Source organism: Gallinula chloropus (assembly GCF_964237585.1).
Source record: "Gallinula chloropus genome assembly, chromosome: 2".
Classification (NCBI taxonomy): Eukaryota; Metazoa; Chordata; class Aves; order Gruiformes; family Rallidae; genus Gallinula; species Gallinula chloropus.
In genome coordinates, this window is record NC_140086.1 from 105,940,540 (window position 1) to 105,958,033 (window position 17,494).

A 17,494-nucleotide genomic window follows, 5' to 3' on the forward strand; every position below is an offset into this window, starting at 1 on the left:
GTCTTTTTAAATGAAATCGTTAGGCCTTGGCAGCCAGTGCTTTTGTTGTCACCTCCTAAATTCCCACCAAGGTGAGGCCAGGCAGCCCCTGCCCGGAGTCCCTGCCAGCAAACGGCCTGGCCCTGCCTGTTGGGGCCCCCTTTACCCCGAAATCTCTTGCTGCTTTTGTGAGCCTGCTTGTACAGATCCAAAAGATTACAAAACCATTGTTCTGTGCTATGGAAAACAGGTATCAAAAGTTACAACTGTTGCAAAAAATTGCCCAAAGCAATTCTCTGCTTATTCAAAACTCTCCTCGGCCCTAAAGGGATCTGTGCCATGACAGGCTCACCTGTCCCCTGCCACTAGACTCTGCAAGCTTTTATGGTGCCCGGGTGTTGTGTCAGGATTGAAAGTAGTTCGTGTTTTATTGTAAATTACTGTTATTTGCAACTTCCAGTACTGCTGTTCCCACTGCACAGAGATCAAGGACCCAATTTCTCCTTTGTATACATCAGTGTAAATCAAGATTAACTCCAGCGAAGTCAGTCTAACCACAAGTGTAAAACTGGGAGGAACAAAAGGAAATCAGCCTATAAACTATTTGGGTTTTATTTTTAAATAGCAAAATTAATGCTGCTGTTCTGCAGACACAGGGTGACCTGCAAAGTACTAGCTCATGCATTACTAATGCTTCTCCATTTAAATGCAGATCTTTGCTCCTAACACAGAACTTCAGGGAAATCCTCTCCAGATAAACTGTAATAGGATACCAAATGGTAATTCGATATTTCACTTTAACTTGTGTTTCAGCTTATTGATCTTAATTTTCTATCATTTTGATGCAGCATTTGCCTAGGGAGAACAGGCTTACATTCACTATAATAAGGCTTTTAATTAATAATTAATTATTTTGATATTCCAAACATCCATGCCAGCAGTGGCAATCTGCTTGTATTCCTGTATCTATTTCTGTTTCTGGTGGTGGAAATCGGCGAGGTGTGACTTCACATATTTCAAGGAGTAATTAAGAAACACAGCTGAGAAAAAGCACAGGATAGATATCATAGAATCTGCATGGAACATTCCTGTCACAACAGTGTTTTGTTCTCAGTCATTTGTGGTGGCAGTAGAAGACCCTGACGTCTTGGTGAAATCCCAAAAAGTGAGGACCTTGTGCTATACCGTTGAATTCAAGGGCTTTCCAAAAGGCTTCCATTTGCCTAAATGTATTTGCAAAAAGATGTGAGGCCTGATGGTGCCACAATTCTCACACTAAAATAATCTCCTTTGCTAAATGTACTTCTGGAAAGGAAGGACTTGGACCTTATAAACTCCCCTTCCAGCATGACCATTGGTTACTGCAGTTACGTGCATCTCAGCTGTCCCGATCCCAATCTGCTTTTGGTATAGATGCAGAAATAACAGAGGGCCTGCTTGTTCAATGAAGTCCTTAAAATTAATGATGTCACTTGCTTTTGCCACATACGATATTTTTAAGCAGAAATTGTTTTGCTGGATATGCCTCCTTCATGTGCTTGAGTGCAGCTTATAAAATGTATATGAGACCTTGATATGAGCTCTCTTCTGCTGGACTGAACTTTATATACATGTCTTAAATAGTAAATCAAAGTCATAGGAATCATGTTTATTAGTCTGTTGGATCACAAATGCAGCTACTAAGAGGAGTAACCTGACCTTGAGAGCTAGAGTTTCTGCAGCACCTAACACGATAGGGCCCATTCTGGTTATGAGGATAGTCCACGCTGTGTGTTTGGTTCCCAGGCCAAAAGCCAGCACCACAATGGTGAATGTGGTGCAAGCAAGGCTTGGGTCTCACTTGCAGCACTGCCAAATAAACAATAAACTTCCCAACCATGGTGGAGGTATAAATATGACAAAAATTTTTAAAATGCACTTTTAGGTCTGGGCTTTGCTAGCTGATTAGGGGGGTTTTATATAGTTTAATTACTTAGAGTCACATTTGTATAAATGCTGCTCTAGCAACCTTAAGATTCATCAACTTTTAAAATCCAATGTCTGAGATTAACATTTTCCACATGGCATCTTCAGAATTATGTATAAAAAAAAAGAGCATGAAAAGATGAGCACTATAATACTGGAAGTGGGCAGTCCTTTGGGACAAGTATAGGACAGAGGTCCTTTGTCAAAAAAAGGGATATCTAAGAAATAATGATCTTTGTGATTACACTTCTTTGGGAAGCTCAGCTACGAGCCCTCTGATTTCTTCTCTATTTCCAACATTCTCAAACCCTGACACATTCAACAATTTGCTAAACAAAATAAAAACTGCTAGATAAAAACTCCTCTACTACCACGTCAACACAAGTCCTGCCCAGAGTTAGGGCTGGATTAGTGATACGTTGCAGTCCATCAGACAGAAATCAGAATTTTTCATTACTGATAAGAATATAAGGCACACCATAAAAAGCTGTCTCATAATAGATTTTGGGGTTTGCTTGGGAGGGGTTTTTTTGTGACTGTGGTGGTGTGGGGTTTCCTTCCTTCCCAAAAGGCATTTGCTTTTAGTTCTGAAGTCCAGAGTAGCCAGACTTCAAAAAACACACCACATAACTACTACTTCATTATCATCTCATGTAAGACTCATGACCCCTGTGGCTTTCCTGGAAGGCATGGCTACATGGGCTCAGTGCCACTAAGGCATGCTGACTTTATGCGTGAGGAGTAATGAAAAATAGTATAGCTACAGTGGAGAAGCTGGGTAGAGTATTGTTCTCATCAGCAGTCCCATACCAGTAAACACAGTTTGACTGAAACCAAAGCACTAAACAAAACTTCTGGGGAGGGAGGTAAATGTCCAATGTTGCTGGAAGGGGTGGAGGGGGTGTTGTTTTCAGTGAATAGTTTTTGGTTTTATCCAAATCAGATCTTGAAGGTTCTCATGAAAAGCAAATGATTACTATTTGTCTACAAGAAAATTTTTGGTGATCCAACATAGAATTTAATTAGAGAATTCTAAAAATCCTAGAGGTTTTTGATATTTATGTAAAAAACCCAACCCTCAATGTGGAATGCCTTATTAAAATAATTTCTGATACCCATCAACTTTAAATACTTAATATTAGAAAACAGAATTGTCTTATTTGGAGCGCTCCTCAGAAAAATAATCTCAGTAGCAAGAAATGGGGGAGGGTTTTGGTAGGTTTGTTTTGGTTTTTTTTTCCCCAGGGCATAAGCTCTTGCTAGGACTTAACAAATAAGGCTGAAAGCTATTTAAAACAAGGAGGTGGAACAGGTATGGATTGATAAAACTTCCCACTTCGACCTTGTAAACCTCACATCACAATGCATGACACAGCAGGAAATCTTCCCAGAGCCGGCGCAGCCTCTTCCTTCCTTCACTGGCTTAAACCTAGTTTTTCACTTTAATTACTGTTCATTATTGAATGGGAAAACATGCATTTTTAATGACGTTAGTTGAAGCGTTCGTTGGCTGGCTGTGAAACCCAGCGCTTGGAATCGGGCCCTCCAAGCCACTGACTCAGCAGCACCGGCGGTACCTGGCGCCGGCATCCCCCCAACCCTGATCCTGGAGCGGCAGAAAATCTGGGAAAGATAAAAGGCTCCATCTAGTGGGCACGAACTTTTCATTTGAAGGGGGGGTGCGGAAATTAAAAAGGCGTGATTTTTTTTTTTCCCACTTAATTTTATGCATGAAGAAATACTGCTTTAGATTTGGTTTCATTAAGCTGCCATGTTGTTCTTAATTCTTGCCTTCCACAGAGCCATCATTTCACATGCAAAGCTGAAACATTAAGAATTATTCTGACGGTCTTGAGCAAGAAGCAATAAATAATGCTAAATCAGAGAGTTTATACAGAAGAAGAACTGATCCACAGAGATCTTTCTTCCCCCCCCATCACCACCCGCTTTCTTCCAGCTTCGATTTATAATAATCAAAAATGGATAATTTGTGTGTCAACAAATATTTTAAACTAGTAAAGGTTCTTTCTGAATTCAATCTGACCAGAAACATTCATAACTTGACCGTAAGACTTCGTGCAGTAGTCAGGGAGTATTTTTACATGGGAAACTCTGCCCATGTGTTACCTTGTCTCCGTTAGACTACCCATTTACTAGCAAAGAGTGAAATCTGGGCGCTCTGGCAACTCAGTCCAGCACATCAGCTTCTGGCAAGGCATAACCCCATCAGCTGTCTCTTCCAAAAGCAAACAGAAGCCTCCCTGGAACTGTTGTGTGACCAAAATCATCCTGAGGGAATCTAGCACCTTTATTTAGGTACATAATTGATCTAGTACAGTACCTTCCCCCTGCCCCCACCTTGCTGAACTTGAGCACTGCATTGCAGTTCTGCTCTAAACTCCTGAGAGGTTCAGATAGCAGTACTCATCCATTTGAAGCAGTCATGAAAGTAGTGTGCTACTCTCCTATTCCAATCAAGTACAGGTAGCAGCTGAAACCTTCTCTTCAGTTGGTTTCAGGCTGATAACAAGAGTGGCAGGAAGAAGTAGCAGCAAGCACAGATGTGGCAGGAGACACTGAACCACATTTTGTCGTGCCTTTTGTCAGGCTAGACTGGCTCTCATTTTCAGGCCACAGAGTCTGCCAAGACAGGTTCCTCCACTGCAGCTTCCAGCAATGGGTGGACAGCGTAACATGCGTTGCAGTAATAAATTACTACACCTAAGTTTACTATAGCCCTTGTTCACATCACGCTTAGTCTCCCATGCAAACCACAAAGTAGAGCTTAGGATGTTTTGCGCACCTCGATCACAGGGGGATCTCCATTTGCAAATGGGCACTTGATAGCAAATCCAGAGGATTCCTCCTTCACTATTCATGGACGACAGGCCTGGATGACAGGCCGCACAACTCTCCCTGGCTGCAGCTCTCCTTGTGGCCTCCATGGTAATGTTAACTCTGGCACCGAGGACCAGGAGCTGTTGTTTGGCTTGTTTTACAGCCTAAAACAGCAGCTAATCATAGAATCAGAGAATGTGTAAGGTTGTAAGGGACCTTTGGAGGTCAGTTAGTCCAACCCTTCTGTAGGAAGCGGACTAGATCAGGTGACTCAGAGCCCCATCAAGCCTGACGAGTCATCTCCAGGGATGGGGCCTCCACTACATCTCAGGGCAACCTGTTCCAGTGATCTACCACCCTCATATTGAAGAAGTTTTTCCAAATACCCAACCTAAAAGCTCCCCTTTTTTAGCTTTCTCATAGGCATCTTTCAGGTACTGGAAGCCACTATAAGGTCCCCCGGAGCTTTCTCCAGGCTGAAAAAGCCCAATTCTCTCAGCCTACCTTCATAGGAGAGGTGCTCCAGCCCTTTGATCATTTTTTGTGGCCCTCCTCTGGATGCACTGCAACAGGTAGATGTCCTTGTGTTGAGGGCTCCAAAGCTGGACACAGTACTCCAGATGAGGTCTCACCAGAGCAGAGGGGCAGAATCACCTCTCTTGCTCTGTTGACCACACTTCTTCTGATGCAGCCCAGGATGCGGTTGGCCTTCTGGGCTGCAGAGGGACATTGGTGGCTCATCTCCAGCTTATCATCCACAAGTACTCCCAAATCCTTTTCTTCAGGGCTGCTTTCATCTTGGCATTCTTCCTCTGAACCTGTGTTATGAGCAAGGACCAGTACAGAACTGACCAGTCTTAGAGCGCCTTTGGGGAAATTCCTGTGATTGCAAAGTAGAAGCACTGCTACCTTCAGAAGGGAGGAGATAGAAGATAAAAGTTAACTGTTCTGGGCTAGGGTTTTGGGGTTGGGTTTTTTTTTTGGGGGGGGGAAGAGGTTGTTTGGGGTTTGGGGTTTTTTTTTTGTTTAGGGGGAGCTTTTATCATTGGTTAGAAGTCTACGTAACCCTTAAAACATGTCAGCTAAAAAATACAGAACAGTTGGTTAAAACTTGGCAGATATTTCAAAATTATCATTACAACTGTACTGCTGGCTGCGTTACTCTCCCAAAACTGGCATGAGCTGTTTGTTAAAGTCACTCGGTTTCTAAGGCACGTGGGCACCGATCTCACCAGGCATGCAGTAGGAGATGCAAGGCATTTACTTCAAAGAAAAACTTGTTAAATCATTCCACTTTTAACGGCTGGCCTTTGCTCTAGAACTGTTCACATTTGAAGGGATTATAGGCTTGCTGCTGAGCTGAAGCAAATCCCATGTTTGGAACTCCAGTAAGATCCTCTGCCTCGTTTTGCTTTAAATGCCTTGTCTAGTACTGGTACTTGAGCTGATGCTAATGAAATACAAATTTCCAGATGTGAAACTCTGGGGAACATCCTACAATCTGCTTTTGTAATAATCTGCTGTAAATTCAAAATGCTAATTTGGAGATTAAGTATTAATTTATTCCCTCTACAGGTCACCAGATAAGTCTCATACAAGTCTTCTAATTAATATTTAACACAGCTATTTTAGATGTTGTTTATCTGGGTTAGATGGTTTTTGTCAGCTGTTTTTCCTTTCTTTGTGGGAGCAGCCGTGTCTTTATAACTATAAACACACATCAAAGCATTTGTTTTAAGAGTACCACTATGTCTCTTCATTTTCATAGCTAACCAGGTGCTGAAGTTTGGAACGCTTGTCAGTACTTCCAACACCTACGACGACTCTGGAACTGTGACCATCGAGACTGACAAGCCCTTGCTGTGGACCATGGCTATCAAAAGATAAGATGGGCTACGGACACGTTTTCTGGTCTGGCAACTCAAATTACTGCAAAATTTCCCTGAATCAAGACAGCAAAGCTGCTCCAACAGATGTAAGGCAGCACTGATTTCATACACCAAATGAAAAACAAGTCTGAAATAAAAGTCACTTGAGATCAAATCAAGATTAGTAGCAATAATTGAATACTTCAGTGTGATATCTCACTCTACTTAATCAGAAGATACATGAGCTGCCACCCAATAGAGTCACAAACAGAAGTGTACATGAGGAAACCAGTACAGCTTTTCTGGTTAGCTCAGACTGTTTTTACAAAGAATTTTATTCCAATGCAGAACTGGGTTTTTTTCCTTCCCTTTTGCCAAGAGGAAATAAAGTACACGGTTGCATGTCATGTCACCTTGAAAGGTGACAGAACTAAAAGCAGTCCATCTCATTTTTCTGTCCTGGCTTGTAACGTATGTAGGTGTTGGTGAAGATTTCTCAAGAAGAATTGGTAATTGAACTTTTGTTTGTGTACTGAAGAAGCTTCAGTTTTGCTGTAACAGCAGTATCATATTTCTAAGCGCTTTCCAAGTCTGTAACAGAAGTAACAGTAACTTCTGCAAACACCAAATGCTTACACTAAGCTTTCTGGAGTGAAATATAAGTGTCTCGGATTCTGGGGAGGAAGAACATTACTTCTATCAGTTTTTGCAGACTTAGTTTTTAAAATCAAAGTATTCAATCATTTAATAATGGAAACTGCAGGTCAACAAATGCAGAGTCCTTCATAGGAGTTCTGTGTGCAGTTACCTCCAGAACAAGGAGATACCCTATCCAGCAGTGCAACCAAGTTGTTGGTTGATTCTCTGAAGGATGGCTTAGTATCTCTGACAACTAAGGTAACCTCAAACCATACATCATAGTACTGGCTTTCTTAATTATGCCATCAGAATAAGGGTTGGCAATGTAAGTCCTTTATTTGATGGAGATTCTTTTCCAGTCAAGTACATAATGCAACCTACTGGGATTTCCAAATGCAGGAAGGAATTAGGGATAACAATAATGACTCCAGAAATCAGTGACAAGAATCCCAGTTGATAATTCCAGTTGATTCCAGTTTTAAATCACCACTGGAGGTGTCCTGAGTTTGGCTAGGATGGAGCTGATTTCCTTCCTAGTAGCTAGTATTGTGCTGTGTTTGGGACGTTGATAGCACACTGATGTTTTTAGCTGTTGCCAAGCAGTCAAGGACTTTTCAGCTCATGAGAAGGTAGTGGCACCCAGGAAGCTGGGAGAGGACACAGACGGGACAGGTGACCCAAACTAACCAAAGGGGGTATTCTGTACCATGACATAATGCTCAGCATAAAGCAGGGGGCTGGTATGGAAGGCATGCACAGCTCCAGGATGCACAGTTTGGGAACAATCTGGCTTCGGGACAGTCTTGATTTGTGCAGTTCAGTGAGAAATTGCATCGTGTGTCACCAGTTTTGTGTATTTTGCTATGAAGTCCTGTTACTGTTATTTGTCCCTCCCTGTGCTGTCAATAAACCATCCTTATCCCAACCCACAAGGTTTGCCTTTGTCTTTTTGTCCTCCCCTGGATTTTTCCTCTTGCGGGGCAGGGAAAGCAAGTGTGGTACTCAGCTGCCAGCCAGGACAAAACCACAACAGGAGGGTACAGTAATGCTGTTCTCTTGCTGTCTGCTTTTGCTGGAACAATGCTGTTCACTAAGCAGTAAGCTAAGCACTGAACAGCTTCTGAAGAGAGGCTGTACACTTGTCACCCTTGGAGGTTTTCAATACCTGACAGGACAAAGCCTTGAGCAACCTCGTCAGAATGCAACCCTGACCAAGCTCGGGAGGTTTGACTAGAGACATCCTAAGGTTCCTTCCCACCTGCATGATCCCATTACTGCTGAAATAAGTAACAGAACAGAAACAACCCTGTCTACTGCTACGAAAAAAAATAATCCTGTAATGGAAAGAGGTAAGAACACATCACTTCAAAGAGAAATAAGATGACAAGAACGTTTGAAAACCCAAATTCTTATTTAATAGCAAAACAAGTTAAAGCTGCGAAATCTTTGTAGCATCACATCTTGTTCTTCATGATGAAAGTTCAGCCACCTCTGTTGAGAGAACAAAGTGATTAGTTGAAACTGATTAAGTGACTCCCATCTTCAACTAATGAAGCAAACCCATCTGAAGTCTACTTTACCCTCCCACCACTGCTTGCCTTATTAGGATAATCACTAGCACCGTTACAGCTTATCTCCTATCTTCAAACACTTCTCCTTGCCTAGAGCACCACTTTTACAGGTATAAGTGTTGTGGTCACTATTTAACCAGTTCCAGTGCTAGAAAAGGGATTATAGTGGCTCTGGAGAATCTGAGGAGGTTTAACTGGTAGCATTAATACATCAGTACCACAGCTGCTCATCAACTTAAGGGTCAAGTTTCTCATGCTGCAACATCCATTTCAGAAGACATTTTACAGAACACAGTTACATATAAACCAGTTTGAACCATATCTAGCGCTCAGAAAGTGAAACAAGGCCAACACTGTTCTGTGCCCAGTCATCTTTCAGTGCAAGCACGCAGTTTCTTCTACCTTACCACACACTCATTTACATTAGCTACCCAAATTATAAACCAGAAACTTCTAAGAGTATATAAGACCCAGGCAAGGTAATTGTTCAATGGCCAAACATGCCCTGAGGAACTAGGAAACAAAATGTTTGATGTTCAGTTGTGAATCAGAATACTGGAGTCAATACCAGTTGTATTGCACTAGCACCGGAGAGACAGAGATACTAAAGGAAGACGTATCCTGCGGGGCTCACTAACACCCCTGTTTAAAACCAAACAGGTAAAAATGAATGCAAAATATACAGAGACTGAAGGCAGTATGTACTTACACAATGATATTGTTGATTGGAATATGGATCAGCTTGACAAAGAAACCAATAAATCCCATTATCGCAAAGCCTATTGCTGTTGCCATGGCAATCTTCTGGAACTCTGCATAATAAATAAAAAAATTAAACAATATATTAGCCTAGGAAGTCTTGTGTATGGGGCAGACGTGAGATAGGCACTACGGTGACCAAAGAAGAAATGCCTCCTCAGATAATTGTAATATTAGGGAGCAGTTCAGAAGGAAACTGCATTGATGTCGAGAAACAAACCCACTTTTTCAGGAGGCAGATGAGATTTTAAGAGAGAAGATGCTACAGTCCACAAAACCTCGCTGATCTCTTTTTTTCTTTTTTTAAACATAACAAGCAGAATCAGAAATAGCCACAGTACATAGCAACTGAAGGAACATTTATTCCATCACCTTTCCTTCGTAAGCCTATGAGCCCTGAAAATAATTCCCCAGTACAGCATCAAAAATGGGGAATCGACTGGGGAATCATTTACATGCCACAGGAAGACAGCATGTGACGTCCCTGCAAAAATCAAGTGCTTGAGTGATGTTCTGTATTTTAAGACATCAACCATTAAGTAGACCAAGGAAGGTCAACAGCCCGTCACAACCCTGCCAGTCTGACAATGAATGAAGTCCCTTACTGATCTCAAAAGTTGTCAGTAAACTTCATCCCGAGCACGTGAATGTTACTACTGTTACTACTACCCTTACGGACAACCAGCTGCACTCTGGTTATAGTTACAGCTTCTCTCCAACACCTTTGGGAAGGTCCACAAACCTCTTCTGTGCTTCCAGCAACAGGAGTTCTTCCTGTCCTAATCAGGCAGTCAGTGACAACTGTGAAGTACTGAATGGGCACTGCCAAAAGCATTCCTAGCTCGAGGCTCCTAAAATGAAGGGTTTCCCCTCCAAGGTCACACAACAAGCAGTTTTCTCCAGAATCTCCCCCAAGTTGACTGCAATCAGTCAAATTTGACCGTTGCATTTATCTACTCAAAATGCCAGCAAGTTCTTCTCAAACCAGTTTACCTAGTACATGGAAAATGTATGTCTCAGAATGGCTAATTTCAGCTACTCAGCTTTATTTCATAAGGTGAGTTTTATGCTCACACACCTACATACATCCCAGAAAAAGCAAGGGTATTACGTCCAGAACCACAACACCACTGACATCTGGACAAGGGCTCAAGCTTACATTTCATATTGGAAACTCAGAAATACAACAAAAAGAATCAAGAAAAGTGATTTATAGAAAGAAACTCAGTAAGATACGCAATCAAGTAAGGGTTGTATTCTGTTTTACTGCGTGCTTTACCTTTCCTGTCAGGCTTGGTGCATCTTTTGACAAGCCGTATGGAGTCTTTCACAAACTGACGGCTGGGTTCCACGAATTGCATTACCTGATCCATGATTACCTGCACAGACAAACAGATTTGGCATCAGTGGCGCCACCGGGGGAGACCATTTTTTCATTCACAGAAGTAGGAGCAGTTACCTACAACACACGTGAAGGCTGAAGAGTTTAAAACACCACACTCCTGCCCAGCTGGGCTTTGGAAGATGCTCTGTGGAAAAACACACTGCCCCAACACGTAAACATGAGGGGCTGCCCCTGCCTGCAAAGCAACACGAACAACTGCACCTTTCCGCGCAGAAAGCGGCCGCCCCACCTCAGCTTGCTTCAGCCCACGTCCCGCACGCTTCTGAGAACGCCAGTGAAGGCATCCGGGCAGGCTAACGGGCCACCCGTCCCAAGAAAGCCCCGGCCAGGGGGCTGCGAGCGCCGGGGGAAGGGATCGCATCCCCCGGCCGGCGCTGCACCCTCCAACCACGCAGGACCCCGGCCCGGAGAGACCCTCGCTAACCCCGCCGGTACGAGGGTCCCTCCGCCGGGCCCTCTCACACCTTCCTGCGGCCGCCCCTCCCCGACACCGCGGCCAAGGCCGGGCCGCCCTGCCGGCCCCAGCCCCCGCGCCCCGCCCGCGGACAGGCAGCATGGGCCGCCCGCTCCCCGGGACAAGCCGCACCTGGTGTCCCCCTCCCGCCCCCAGCCCCTCAGGCGAAGGGGCACCCCGCGCAGGACGGGGCGCGGACACCCACCCTGCGCGGCCCTCACCGGTTACGCTGCCGGGCGAAGGCCACGTCGCACAGCGGCCGTGACGTCACCACGACCTTTCCCGACAGACAGCGGAAGGGGCGGACTCGCTTCCAGGGGGGTTCGGGGGCGGGACTTTACTCGGCTGCTGTCGGTCGCGCTTTGGGTCCCTCCCCGTGTCCCTCCGCCCCCTTCCCCTGCGATCGCCCCGCCTCACGGGGGCGATCCCGCAGCCGGACGGCGTTAGGGCCGGGCGGGTCCGCCTGGGAGGAGCGGCGCGGCCTTGGTGTGTGGGCAGAGGCGTTCCGGCTGGCAGCAGCCGCCGCCCCGGCCGCTCCCGGCGGCGCAGCCCCGGGAGACGGAGGCCGCAGCCCCCGGGGAAAGGAGGCCTCAGCGCCGCAGCCCCCGGGGAAAGGAGGCCTCAGCGCCGCAGCTCCCGGGGAAGGGAGGCCTCAGCGCCGCAGGGCGGGCAGCCGGCGCACAGCGCGCAGGGTGGGGGGCTGGCGGGGGCAAGGGCGGGGGACGTCGGCGAGAGCTGCGGCCCGGGCGGGGGCAGCCGGCTGCCGGGTGATCCGCCTGCATTTTATCCAGGCGTTTGACAGTGCGGTTGCTTTTCCCTACGCTTGCAGCTACTAGCCACAAGATCCGAGAGCCTCGTAGAAGGGAACACAGGGGAAATGGCACCAATAAATCTGTTCCAGAATCACAGAATAGGAGGGGTTGGAAGAGACCTCCAGAGATGATTGAGTCCAACTCCCTGACAAAGCAGGTTCCCTAGGACAGGTCATGCAGGGAGGCATCCAGACAGGTCTCGAATATCTCCAGAGGAGAGTCCGCAACCCCCCTGGGCAGCCTGTGCCAGGGCTCTGTCGCCCTCACTGTGAAAAAGTTCTTCCACATACTGGTGTGGAACTTCCTGTGCTCCAACTTAAGGCCGTTGCCCCTTACCAGATGCTGTTGGATGAAAGGAGGGGGAACAGACCGACATGGAAAACTTGTTTGGTCTGTGACTGGCCGTGAGTCGGGAAGCTATTGATTTGTAGGCGCACGTCAAAGCCACTGCGAACTGCAGGAGTTCATCACCTTTAAAAGCATCGGCTCCCGTGGCTGCTTTTTTGTGTGTGTGTAGAGAACTGTGCAACACGGTGCTTGAAAAAGAAGGGGAAGCTCTTTACATTTTAGCGCCACAGGCACAACGTAGAACCCTTCCCTTCCTTGTCTGAGTGTAAAAGGCTGTCACTTCCCAAGGTGCATCCTTTCTTGCTGTTTTTCAAAAGGAAAATCAGATCATGTAACAGGTGAGGGAAGAACAAAGGTAACATTTAATGAATTCTATACTTAATTTGGTTTTTTATTATTATTATTAATCTTGGTTTAGAACTCTGTTGCAAGCTGGCTGCCACCTTTGAGTGTATATTTAGTATATACTCAGGCTTTTGCGGCCACATTAGAGAAACTGTTGATCTCAAATCACTGTTGGATTTAAATCTGCACAAAGTATTTTCTGGGCTTAACTTTTTGCTGACAGCCTTCATAACAGATAAAGCACCCGTACGCCGCAGCAGGGGATTGCTGGATGGATATTCTGTGAATGTTTTGACAGCCACCTTCCTTGTCTGCCCACAGCACAAATCCCTCAGTATTACCCATCTCAGTCATGGGAGATATGTGGCTTTGGAGGGTTATTTCCTTGGGCTCCTCTACAAGTTCTCTCCAAAGGCCTGGCTTGGAATTGGATTTTGCTTTGAATCAGACTTCATCTAGCTCTATGCCTCCGGTGGGCCATAAGTTTGGTGTCCAAATTGGGCTGGACCTTTTCCGTTGGCACACCAGCACTGAAAGATCACAGAATCAGTTAGGGCTCCCACAAGAGATATGCATATCATTTGTGTCTCATTTTTGAGACCAGTTTGCAAAGACGAGCAATCTCATGACTCAAGGAGAGGAAGATCCCTAAGGAAAGCAGCAAAGGGCCTGATAGCCTGGTGCAGAGTGCAGGGTATGGCAGAACAGGTTTCTGCTGTTCTCCACAAGAAGTCAGTACATGAAAGCTGTCTTTAGTGGGTTTTAAGTTAGTTTTGGTTGTTTTTTTCCCTTCGGTGTGTTGTAGTTTTGTGTGGCTGGGTTCTGGTACAGAAGGAGGGCTGCAGGTGTGGCTTCTGCAGGAAGCAGCTGGAGACTCTCTGCAGGCCCAAGAGAGTAAACATCAGCTGGCTCAAGGGCAGACCCACATTTGACCAAGGCTGAGGGAATCACAAGCACAAAGTCTCTGTGGGAATCACATTTAAGAAGAAAAAAATGCAAGCTGACGCTTTTTGTCACCAGAGAAGGGAATGAGAAGACGTAAGAAACTGTGCAGGCACCATGGCCAGGGAAGTGGGAAGGTGGCGCCCCAGGTCCTGGAGAGAAAGATTCCCCTGCAGCCAGTGGAGAGGCCCCACGCTGGAGCAGGTGGAGACATACAGATTCTCTATTTTAAGTTACATTTCCTGTGGAGAAACGTTTTGGAGAACCCTAGCATGTACTGCCCGGCTTAAAAATGTCACTTTGTTACAGTGGGTTTGTTGCTGTTATAATGGGTTGTCTGTGCTGGGATAGGAGGTACAGATTGTCCTCTGTCTCAGCTGTCCCTCACTCTCCCATGATGAGCTCTATTCTTTCCCTGACAGACTGAGAGTTTCAGCTTGGCAGCTTTGGGGAGAGGCAGAGTTTTGTGCACAGAGAACATTTGCTGCTCTTCCTCAAACTCTTCTCCAACTTTTTGGGATTTCGTTTTTGAGTCCTTGAACTAATACATTGTCAGATTTGGTCTTCAGGGCAACTGTGTTACTTTCCTGTATATATTTACAGAGTCATCTGCATCTACAGAGAGTATGAGGAAGATTACATCTCCCAGGCATGTGCATTTTTTTCACTGAAAGCTTGACTATTGCTACTGGGGTGTTTTGTTCCTACTTATTTATTGTTCTTGCAAGACAGGGGAAGAAAGTGGTATGCTTGCACATGTAAATTTTCATAGCGGTTTTACAGGTCTCTTTATGACAGTGTCTAAGCTGTAAGTAATTCTCTCCATAGAAAAAAAAGAGAGCCATTATCCCGCATTGTGGTGTGCTAATGCTGATTTGCTTCTGAATATTCATTTTGCACAAACTGGAGCAACATGCTTTTTTTGTTTGTTTGTCTTTGTTTTTTCCCCCCATCCTGATGTATGATCCCAAGGATGAGAGAATTCTTTTGGTGGTGGTTTTACTTTGCTTATTTACACATTTTGATTTGTAGTTTGTTTCTTGTCCTTTGGAGGACATGAAAGGTAAGTATCTGCTTTTAACTGTTGGCACGTTAGACTGGCTGTATAGTGTAGCATCTGTGCCCCTGGATCTGGATGCCTATGCCCATGCTTAGAAGGGGGAGGGAGACAAGTCTCTGCTTCAGCCTCTCCCACTCCATGGGGACCATGACGGGGTGACAGGAGCCAGAGAGCCGCCCACAGTTGCAGCAAACATAGCTGTGGTGTCAGCTGGAGGGGAGAAGAGTCACCATCTTTGCTGTGAGAAGCAGCTCAGGCCCCGTGTGCAATCGGTGAGTGGCATAGGAAGGACAGAGCCGTAGCTGTGTCTGAACAGGCCTCCAAGCTTCCCTCTTTCCCTGTGGGAGGTGACCCCTGTGGAAAAGGCTGGGAAATGTTGCTTTTGCAAATTGAAAAGGGTTATTGTATTCTCTGTAGAGGAGTTTAGGATATGTAGAAACTCACGGTTAACTGAACAAAACCAAACTTTATTGGTGTGTACAACTATAACAACAATAGAAACCAGCCAACAAACAAGGGGATGTATTCATTTGATGGTGCCAATTTATGATGCATTTCTGTTAACTTGTGCTTCATGTGTTCTTGTGATCCTCACAAATACTCGTCTTGTGAATATTCATGTAAAATATCATTGGTTTGTTTTCCTCTAGCCCCTGAACTAAAAGGGAACAGTTCTTATTGATTACTGCAAATGCAGATTGTTAATTATTTGAATAATTTGATTGTAACTTTCAAGCTATGGTACACACTTTTCCTTCCTCCTTTATCTCTATCCTCTGTCTATAAGATGGCAATGTCGAGCCACAGGGTGGTGGGACTTACTGTATCCCTCAACGAATGCCTGTACCAGTGGATTATGTCTCAACATTGCTGAAATATTGCATTATGACGCTTGTAAAGGGTTAAGGAAGACTTGCTAACAGGATAGCTTGAAGTGCCACAGTGGTGGCCTCCCATAAACAATGCTTCGCTTGAACGACTCTGCCTCACTGATAAAGAAGAAACATCAATCCTGACATAAGTTTGAGTCTAACACCGTATTTTAAGTAAATTACACACTCAAGGACTATGTGCTCTGTGAAAATCAAAAGACTTCTTTGACAAGTTCCAGTATTCCCCCCCCCTCCTTATCTGTTCGATGAATTCCTTGCTTGTCTCGAATTGGTCACAAATGCAGGCAAAGCATCTCATTGTAACTAGTTCAAGCTCCCCCTTGTCCTTGAAGGTATACAAAACCTGCTGAAACCAAACTTGTAGTTTGGATCAGAGTCAAGGGGTAACTGAGTCTGCGCAAGACAGAAGGTTACTTGCAGTGATGAAGAGGAGCCATCCGACTTCATCCCCACGACCCTCAACGACCACCACCAAACAGCAGTGCGCAGGCGCAGTGGGGAGGAGTTGATGGAAGTAACTTCTTGGAACTCATTTTAATATGAAGCGGGACAGGTTATGAATATGTATAGGTGTGTGAGGTAACCTAATGATTTTTGAATAAGGATATGCTATAAAAGTGCTACAAACTCTGACCAAAGGGGTGCCTACTTTGTTAGGTCACCCGTTCTTGCAAGAATGTTTAATAAATTACTGTTTCACTAGAGTGTCTGCCTCAAGTCCTGTTTTTAGGACCTTTGTCATTTCTAACACCCCGCTCTGCTTCTGGTCCAGCCCCAGGGAAAGGGGAAGAGCAAAGTGCCTGCTCCTGCTCAGGCTTCAGGGAGGCTGGTGCTGCCTGCCCTCAGTCACAGCTCAGTGGTAGGGGCACTGCTCTTTTATCTGTGTGCCAGAGGGGAGAGACTTGGCAGTCAGGTTTTCTTGGTTTGTGCAGTACTGGCCATGTCCTAAAAGAAAATCCTTGGGGGCAGTGATCCTGGCAGGCCTCCTGTGGCTGCAGAGGAAGTGATACATTTCAGATATGGGGTCTTGCTGGGCTTTCTCCTTCCCACCCCATGATACACAGCAGGAATCTAGTTGCTCCCCAGTAGGAAGGCCCAGAGGGGTCAGCAGACAGGCAGGAGGCAAAGCCAGTGTGTGCCCAGGGCCTCCAAATGCCTTCCTTGTGGCAGGGCATGAGGCAACATCTGAACTGGAAGAAGACAAAGCAAAAGACTGGTTGTTTCCCCAGGGGAGTTTTTGGGAGGGGTGGATTGTTTGAGCTGCTGCCTTTGCGGATGGCATCTGACTTACCTTAATGAATTTGAGAGGAAACGGTTAACCTGGGAGGCAGCAAAGGCAAAGAAAAAGAATAAGAATACAGGGAAGGTGGCAGCTTGTGGACTTAGATACACATGGAAGACTGGCCACTGAGGAAAGTGAGTACCCAAGTATGATCTGGGACAGAAAAGAGATGTAGCAGGGAACAAAGACTACACATCAGCATGAGACTTGCAGCCCATGCACAGGAAGAGTGCAGAAGAGGAAGTGAGAGCGAGAAGAAAGCAAGCTGATGGCATGGGAAAGGTGCTAGGGGACCTCCTTGGACTGTGGAACAGTGCCCTGCCTCAGATTTTCA

General features: G+C 45.4%; 2 protein-coding genes across 3 annotated transcripts in view; one reads left to right on the forward strand and one right to left on the reverse strand.

Moving 5' to 3' along the window:
* Window positions 1-6,988, forward strand: part of TPK1 (thiamin pyrophosphokinase 1) — a gene marked incomplete at its 5' end in the record, with an annotated part of 397,071 nt that extends 390,083 nt beyond the window's left edge. The window contains one exon of the mRNA XM_084279962.1: window positions 6,551-6,988. Within this exon, the coding sequence (XP_084136088.1) occupies window positions 6,551-6,669 (119 nt within the window). The 3' untranslated portion in view covers window positions 6,670-6,988. The remainder of the gene's footprint in view (window positions 1-6,550) is intronic.
* A 1,695-nt stretch (window positions 6,989-8,683) lies between these two features.
* On the reverse strand, window positions 8,684-11,755 carry SEC61G (SEC61 translocon subunit gamma; the record flags this gene model as incomplete). 2 transcript variants are annotated; one of them, XR_014618152.1, is made up of 4 exons in its annotated part: window positions 11,700-11,755; window positions 10,899-10,998; window positions 9,570-9,672; window positions 8,684-8,780 (listed from the first exon to the last, which is right to left on the reverse strand). XR_014618152.1 is itself a non-coding variant. In XM_084279893.1 (3 exons), the coding sequence occupies exons 2-3, from the start codon at window positions 10,990-10,992 to the stop codon at window positions 9,566-9,568; spliced, it is 201 nt and encodes a 66-aa protein (XP_084136019.1). In that variant the 5' UTR covers window positions 10,993-10,998; window positions 11,684-11,755. The 2 variants fall into 2 exon arrangements, 1 of the variants encoding a protein (XP_084136019.1); XM_084279893.1 differs by lacking the exon at window positions 8,684-8,780 and having other exon boundaries at window positions 9,566-9,672; window positions 11,684-11,755.
* Window positions 11,756-17,494: the final 5,739 nt, after the last annotated feature.